We start from the raw sequence: 8,423 nt of genomic DNA, 5'->3' as shown, positions 1-8,423 counted from the left end.
TTGAGCCACAGCACCACTTCCGGCTTTTTTCTTTTTGCTTATGTGGTGCTGAGGAATCGAGTCCAGGGCCTCAGGCATGCAAGGCAAGCGCTCTACCACTGAGCCACCTTCCCAGCCCCAAGCTATGCTTTTTTGGAAGATCAGAGTCTTTTTTGCATGGACTGGCTTCAAACCTGGATTCTCAGATCTCAGCTACCTCAGTTGCTGGGATTACAGGCGTGAGCCACCTGTTCCTGCCTGCTCCCAGATGGCTTATTTTTGCTAAGCAGTGCACACCTGTAGGACACACTTGTGTTCACAGACAGGTGGGGAGCCTTCTGTGGTTTCAATTTTACCTTTGTGCCAGTGAGTTTCGGTGCTGTGCAGGTGGGGCACAGATTTCCTTCAGGTCGGGGCCATGTTGGGAGGATTCCTGATCTCTGTTTCTCTATTTTTCACCTCATTCTTGGGTCTTTCTGTGAATCTGATGCAAACTATGGACTTTCTTTGCAGCACGATACATGTGCACATGAAATGTTAGGGTCAAAATTCTTTCATAGGTGTCATTTCTTCCTTTTTTCGCAGGAAATTTGTGTTCTTCAACATCCCTCAGATCCAGTATAAGAACCCCTGGGTGCAGATCATGATGTTTAAGAACATGACACCCACGCCCTTCCTGCGGTTCTATCTAGGTGAGTACGGTGCCTCTGTGTCAGCTGTGGGTGGAGGGACTGCATCCGCCCTCCTGCTGCTCTCCACTTCTGCGCTACACGTGGTGGCTGCTGAGTCTTTTCCTCCTGCAGCCTTGTCTCCAGTTGTTCCTAGCACTTGCACTGGCCCATTTCCCAGATTCCTGTCTGAGCCCCGTGGGGCTGCCTTTGCTCATTCAAGTCTCTGCTTAGTGATTTAAAAGCTCTCAAAAGGTGTGGGGGTATAGCTCAGTGGTGATGTAGGCATTGTGCAGGAGGCTCCAGGATCACAAGAACAAAGCAGAGGATTGGAGGCGTGGCTCAGGAGGTAGAGCACTAGCCAGTGAGCAAAAGCATCAGATACAAGTTTAAGTCCAGGTTTTGGACAAATGAAAGAAAAAAAGATCAAAGGGAAACATTCTTCAGCGTGGGATTAGTGCCACTTCTTCCAGGAAGTCTTCCTGCGTCCTGGTTGAGCCTGGGCTGCCCGTGCGCCTCAGCTCCATGTGCTCCCTCCATGCTGCGCATGGCCTCCAGCTGCTGGGACTCTTCCAGTTCAGTTCACCCTAGTGCAGGAAATCAGTAACCCAGATGGTGACACCCCTTTTCTCTGTTCACCTGCCTTCTGGGGGTGGAGACCGTAGTTTGGGAAGCGTGCAGGAGCCACACAGGCAAACACATCTGCCCTGTGGACATGGGTGCCCACAGGAGACTGCGGGCAAGACAGCCAGCCAGAGGCGGGAGAAGATGAGTCCTGTGCATGTCGACCATGGTCCTGGGCGAGAGAGGGTGCTTGTGGACGGTTGTGGGTCTTTGCTTGGACTGTGTGCATTGTGTGTGTGTGATGATTGGATGGAACCATGCCTGAGCATGCGACACAAGTGCTCTGCTGCTGAGCCAGGCAGCGGTGCGAGGCGGATGAGGCGGAGCCCCCAGCCTGTGCCATTTCTTCCAGGGAGGACATCAGGGCTTCTGCGGCTCCTGGAGGTCGTTCGTGTTAGCTGGGTTCAGCCCCACTCCCCCTGTCCAGAGGCAGTTCACTGTGATTTCTTTCACCATAGACGTCACCATGGAATAGCGCTTCACTTAAATGCGAGCTGCGCACCACCACCAGAGCCTCGGGAGAGCTGCTCTTTCAGCATGTACAGGGCCTAGGCTCCATCCCAGCCAAAAAAAAGTTAAGCTAGGTGCTGGTGGCTCGTTTGTAATTCCAGTCACTCAGGAGGCTGAGGTCTGAGGATTACAGTTTGAAGTCTGTCCATGAGACATCTCCAATTAACCACTGCCAACAAGCCAGAGATCCTGCCCTAATACACACACACATAGTCACTCACACCAAAAGCTATTCACACACAGTCACTCACACCAAAAGCTATTCACACACAGTCACTCACACTAAAAGCTATTCACACACATAGTCACTCACACTAAAAGCTCGTCCTTTGTTTTTGCATGTCCTTGGTTTTGTTTTTGTTTTGTTTTTGGTTCAGGTCCTGGGGCTTCAACTCAGGTCTTGGACACTGTCCGAGTTACATTTTGCTCAAGGCTAGTGCTCTGATTTGAGCCACAGCACCACTTCTAGGTTTTTCTTAGTAGTTCTTTGGAGATAAGAGTCACAGACATGGGATTGGGAAGGTGGCTCAGTGGTAGAGCGCTTGCCTTGCATGCAGGAGGCCCTTGGTTCCATTCCTCAACACCACGTAAGCAGAAAAAGCTGGAAGTGGCGCTGTGGCTCCAGTGGTAGAGCGCTCGCCTTGAGCTGAAGAGCTGAGGGACAGCGCCCAGGCCCAGAGTTCAGGCTCACGACCAACTCCCCTCCCTCCCCCAAAAAGGGGGGTCACAGACTTTCCTGCCTGGGCTGACTTCAAACTGCAATCCTCAGATGTCAGCCTCCTGAGTAGCTGGGATTACAGTGGTGAGCCACCAGTGTCCAACCTCTTCTTGAGTTCTTTACCTACGGTAGTCTAGATGCAGCTCCTTTGTCAGGGAGTGTACATATAGTGACTTCTCTCAGTCTGTGTGGCTTTTGTTTTTTGTTTTTTTTTTGTCAGTCATGGGACTTGAACTCTGGGCCTTGGTGCTGTCCCTGTGCTATTCAGCTCAAGGCTAGCGCTCTACCACTTGAGCCACAGCACCACTTCCGGTTTTCTAGTGCTTTATTGGAGATAAGAGTCTCATGGATGTTCCTGCCTGGGCTGGCTTTGAATCTCGATCCTCAGATCTCAGCCTCCTTGTGTAGCTACGATTACAGGTATGAGCCACCGGGGCCTGGCATGGCTTCTTTTTTATAGTGGTGCTAGGGATTGAGCTCTGAGCCTCCCTTAGCTTTCTTGCTCACAGCTGGAGCTCTGCCACTTGAGTCACACATCCAGTTGGGATTACAGGCAGGCATGCATACACCCACATCCTTCCTCTCCTCCCACCTTCCCCCAACAACAACCACCACACACCATGCTAGGCAGTCAGCAGTCCCAACCTGGAGGAAAAATGTGCTTTGGGTTCTCAGCTTCTTTGTGCTTCTTGTTTCCAGATTCCGGGGAGCAGGTCCTGGTGGACGTGGAGACCAAGAGTAACAAGGAGATCATGGAGCACATCAGGAAGATCCTGGGGAAGAGCGAGTGAGTTGATGAGGCTGGCCGGAGGGGGGGCTGTGCCAGGGAGGTGCAGACAGAGCTCTTCCACCTCCGGGCAGTGATCAGAGCTGTGCCAGCAGGGTCAGTTCCAGCTCACCCGAGCTCCCGTGGTGGGCGAGGCGATGAGGACTGCAAGCTCAGCTGCTGCCAGATGCTGGCCTGCTGTCAGCAGGGAAGCCCAGAAGCCGCAGTCCATCTTCCTTTCGCTGTAGGGCTGTGGGCCTGCCCTTGGGCTGCAGGAAGGCTGATGCTCAGCCTTGAGCATGTGCAGACTGTGGTCAGGACTGCAGCAAGCTTGTGCTTCCCCTTTCCCCTCAAGTGCAGAGGCCTCCCTGGCTCACTCCCTCGGAAGAGGCGAGAAGGCAAGAAATACAGACTGGCTTAGGGAGATGGACCCCAGCCCTATGCCATGTTGTTGTACCTTCCTGAGCCCTGTGCTTTTTGGCAGGGAAACGCTCAGGCAAGAAGAGCTGGAGAAGCAGCAGCGATCTCATCCGGCCAACTTCGGCCCCCCGAAGTACTGCCTGCGGAAGTGCATGTGCCAAGTGGAAGGGCAGGTGCCTTGCCCCAGCCTTGTACCCTTGCCTAAGGAGATGACAGGGAAGTACAAAGCTTCATTGAGAGCCAGTGCCCAGGATTAAAACCTCAAACTGCGAATGGGCTGGGACAGTGCATCTGCCCAGTGTAGAGGTAGAGTTGGTTACTGTGGCCCTGAAGATGCTGGCAGGCCCTTGCAGAGGCCCCTCCAGTAAAGGATATGGGAGAGAGAGGTGTGGCCATCAATAAAAGGCTTCTCTTCCCAGCTCGCTGGATCTGGTCCTGTTCAGGGTTCGGCTGGGGAGGGGCCAAGGCACAGCAGCTGACTGGCCTAGTCCTGCAACCTGCTTGTGGTCTCCACCGGCTTTGTCTTCCTCTGCCCTTTTGGGTGTTTTTAGTAATGCAAGGCAACCTCGTGCGCAGTGCCCACCTTTTTAGATGAAGCCCTGGCCCTTGATTGCTGAGGCTGTGGCCACATGTCAGAGAGTGGAGACCCGCCGCAGAGGAGCCAGCCCTGCCAGCAGGTGCAAGAGGCTTGGGGCCCTGCTTGCCAGTGCTGTCTCTGCTCCTGGGCCTGTTGAAAAGTCCCGGGAAGGAGCCCAAAGAACGAGGGGCCTTTCTCAGCTGTTGCTGCCTGTTCAGTTAGGCGGACCTGAGCCCACCTGGGTAGTGCCTGCCACGGACTGCTGGCAGCCTGGACAGGTGGGACTGAACAGGTCGGCTAGTTCTGCCCAGGCCCTTTCCTGGCTCCTCTGCACAGTACCTGCCCCAGGAAAGGCGGCCGTGGGCAGCTCTGTGCAATACTGCTCTTTAAATTGTGTAAGTGGGATCTGTAATGTGTGCGGTCTGGTTTGGGGTGATTGTTACCAGACTTAGTTTAGGTGATGGCTCCTGGTGTGTTAGAGGAGACAGGCACATGTGCTTGATGGAACTGAATTTGGCACCTTACCCCTCTGCCCTTTGCTGGAGGGTAGGTGGACAATTCCTCAGCCCCCAACCCCCTGAGCAGGGGCGTGGCTTGGTCTTGGCTCTAGGGCTCTCGTGTCCCTTCTGGCCTTTCTTCCTTGGCTGAGAGGTTGTAACCAGGCACTAAACCAAAGCATTGAGCCAGAGGCCAGTCGGCTTGGTTTCAGACTGTGGTGTGAAACAGGCTTGGGGTGCCCGCAGGAGCCCGGTGTCTGTAATGAGGGTAGTGAGGCTGCAGGAGGCTGGCCAGGATTTCCACATTAGTAGACAGAGGCCGACTCGACAATCTTCTAGGTCATTGTCCCTGTTTTGCTCAGCAGTGATGAGAGGAGGAATCTAGAAGAGATTCTGCAACGCGATACACCTAAGTTAACTTGTGTTTTGCCAAATGTTTTTGTCCTTACTTTCCTAAAGGGTCCAGTCTTGTTCATCTGAGGTGCTGCCTGGCAGTGCCATTTAAAGATACTGAACCAGCTCTGTTGTGACTTCAAGAATCCTCCCTGTAAAAGGAGCAGTCACGGGGCAGTGTGCAACCCTGACCACAGATGTCCTCAGAGGAGGACTTTGCTGTTGTGGAGGCTGAGGCTTGACCTGGGACTTGTCTCTGACTCTCTGCTCTAAGACTAGCATTCTGCCACTTGAGCCACAGGTCCACTTCCAATTTTTTTTTTGTGGGGGGAGCGGGGCACAGCCATGGGGGCCTGAACTCTGGGCCCGGGCGCTGTCCCTCAGCTCTTCAGCTCTGCTTATGTGATGCTGAGGAATGGAACCCAGGGCCTTCCCAGCCCCATTTCCAGCTTTTTTTGTGTTTTTTTTTTTGGTAGTTAGAGCTAAGAGTCTCACAGACTTTCTTACCCAGGCAGGCTTCAGTGATCCTCTGCTTTCAGCTTCCTGAGTACTTATCTGGGATTACAGGTAGACAGTGGAGGCTCAGCATCCCACTGCTCTGCTCTAGAAAGGTCTGTGTGGCACCCTTCACATTAACTTGCTCCCTGTGGATGGACGTGGAGATGGTCACTGACAAGTCCAATGCACAGAAATCACCTTGGTGGAGAACCCGCTGGAGGGCGCATGGCGGCATGGTGGACTGTCATGAGGAAAGATACTGGGTCACGCATTAGTCTTTAATACACTTTTAATAGTACAAACCTCATGTAGGTAGTAGTAAGCCACAACAGTAATGCCACAACAAAACAGCATTTAATAAAATGCATAAAGCTAATAATCATGCACTGCAGTACTCTATATACAAACACAACAATGCAAATTTCTCTTCAAGACTGAAGACACTGATTAGATATAAAACTCAGTTTAAAAAGAACATGCTAGTTTTTAAATGCCATCACGTAACAAAGCTGATTTCACATGGGGCGGAAAGCTGTGTAAAGCTACAGCTTTCAGCAGGTTTTGAACCTGGAATTAAAAGAGATAATGGCATAAATGATAGTTCTATATTATGAAGGGCAGAAAAATCTCACACCCGGATTTTCCTTTAATAGACATTTTTTTAAAGGGCTGTTAATACAGACAGAAATCCAGACTACAGGTAAAAACTACAGTTGATGCTATGAAAAATGTACAGCTCTTCGGTTATAAAACTAGTTGAACACTGATTTACAAGGTAATTGGGAAAACGGAGAGTGTAGAAAAATATTCCAGCACTTAGTTGTAGGTGGAGCAGCATTTCGGGTCCATGCCTGCTCAGGCGCCACATTGACACTGACGGTACTTCTCTAAGGAAAAGCTCTTTTCTCTGTGAAGTCTATCACCTCCGGATGTTATCCAAACCTTAACACACAGTCAGAGTCGATTGGTAAATATCGCTGAGTATTTTTTATATGTTGCATGTATAAAAGACACCAAATTCCCTGGCTTCCTGACTGATAGCATAGAGGGATATTTTAAAAATGCCTGTCTTCCTTTGGTGCTGGGTGTGGAACATGGGGCCTCATCCCTGCCGGGCAGCTGTTGTGCTACAGGAACTACTTCCAGCTTGGTCTTTGCTTGGTTTTTAAGACTGGGTCTCAGCATTCTGCCCAGGACCATGATCTGCTATTTGAGGCTTCCCATAATTGCTGGGATGTCAGGTGTTACGCAGGGCCCAGCTTCCCTCTGTGGAGATGGAGTATCTCTGACTGGCCCAGATCCGTGATCCTCCCAATCTCAGTCTCCAAAATAGCCAGGATGACAGGTGTGAGCTACCAGCGCCTAACTGCTCTGGTAATTTTTTTTTATAGGCTCTTGTTTCTTTGTCTGAGTTGGACTGTGATCCTGATTTATGTTTCCTGCTATAGCTAAGGTGACAGCTACACATCCAGCCAGAAATACCTGACATTTGTATCCCCCCCAATTATATTTTAAGCTTATGTCTGAATTATTCTTGTCATTATTCAAAGACATATCTCAAAAGAAATTTAGATGCATGAGACTGTTAATCTTGCACGTGTGTTTTAACTGGAAAGCCACTGTCAGTAGTGTGATTGTCACAGGCAGGGTCTGACAACCACAAGAAGGTAAGGCCAGGGGTACAGCAGAAACAAAGCTGGAGGCTGAGTGGCCCATGCTTATTATAGCAAGAAAAAGCAGCCTGCACATGATGTTAAGTTTTGCCGTTATCCAGGGCTTCTTTCAGCCCTGTTCCCAAGTCTCAGCCCTGTCTGAACCTAAATCCCTAGCATGGGGATTTAGATCTGGTAGATAAGGAAATTTTGGCACCTGTAGTTTTAAGGGCATATCCACATTAAAATGCAGTTTTCAGGTAAAAAATTTGCATCATAATTTACATTAGTTTGTCTAGTGGATTTCATTTACATACTTTCAGAAAGGAATAACTTAAGAGTTGTAGCTTTTATGCCACCAAGGTTAGCCACGGGCACTCAAACTTGACTGGAAGGATACCTCTTTTTACTGCTGTTAGATGGGAAGTCTATGTGGTCACAAGACAGTGCAGAGTCTTGCTGACTAAGCAGAGCAAGCATGGAGACTGCTGGGAACCGACCCCACTGACCTGGGCCTGTCTAGTTCCAGACCATACAAAGAGTTCACAGAATTGGAGAAGGCAGGCAGTGCTAGCCACTAGCTTCCTTTAGTTACCCCTTAAACTGATGCATGAAAAAGATTGAATTAGCTTTGAGTTAGGATTAACTATCTTCTAGCTTTCTGGCCCCGTGATCCAAGAGAACAGAGAAGAACTGCTCTCCTCTCAGAGTGTGCTTGTCCAGGAGTCTGACTGCCCACTGCTGGACGTGCTTGTCTCCCCTTGTTGGACCTTAGCATCCATTTCTAGTAGCAATGCTACCCATAAACATCCTTAACAACGTACATGAAGTTTGGATACGTGGCTACACGGCTGTATATATAATATACACCTATGTACATACTATATACACTGTACAGAAGATATAAACACATGTACATTCATTCAGTCATCCAGCCTGGAACTCTGGACATGCGCAATGCTGCTGTAGGGACCAGGTCTGTGCACACGAAGTGCACACTGGTGGGAGGCACATAATGAGAAGGCCCAAACCTGTGTACAAGAGACCTGACCCCCCATCTCTCACAAACCTGTGTACAAGAGACCTGACCCCCCATCTCTCACAAACCTGTGTACAAGAGA

The 8,423-nt window shown here is 50.3% G+C and overlaps 2 protein-coding genes across 2 annotated transcripts in view; one reads left to right on the top strand and one right to left on the bottom strand.

The window, feature by feature from the left end:
• The window catches only part of Mrps25 (mitochondrial ribosomal protein S25), an 8,007-nt gene extending 3,903 nt beyond the window's left edge, over positions 1-4,104 (top strand). Inside the window, exons 2-4 of the mRNA XM_013010333.1 lie at positions 521-671; positions 3,199-3,286; positions 3,750-4,104. Of these exons, the coding sequence (XP_012865787.1) occupies positions 521-671; positions 3,199-3,286; positions 3,750-3,942 (432 nt within the window). The 3' untranslated portion in view covers positions 3,943-4,104. The remainder of the gene's footprint in view (positions 1-520; positions 672-3,198; positions 3,287-3,749) is intronic.
• A 1,640-nt stretch (positions 4,105-5,744) lies between these two features.
• Positions 5,745-8,423, bottom strand: part of Nr2c2 (nuclear receptor subfamily 2, group C, member 2) — a 33,202-nt gene continuing 30,523 nt past the window's right edge. The window contains exon 14 of the mRNA XM_013010525.1: positions 5,745-6,592. The gene's annotated coding sequence lies outside the window, so the exon portion shown is untranslated. The remainder of the gene's footprint in view (positions 6,593-8,423) is intronic.

Source organism: Dipodomys ordii, unplaced genomic scaffold (genome assembly GCF_000151885.1).
Source record: "Dipodomys ordii isolate 6190 unplaced genomic scaffold, Dord_2.0 Scaffold12, whole genome shotgun sequence".
NCBI classification, from domain to species: Eukaryota; Metazoa; Chordata; class Mammalia; order Rodentia; family Heteromyidae; genus Dipodomys; species Dipodomys ordii.
Note: the sequence above shows the minus strand (reverse complement) of the source record. Positions and strands in the feature narration are given on the sequence as shown.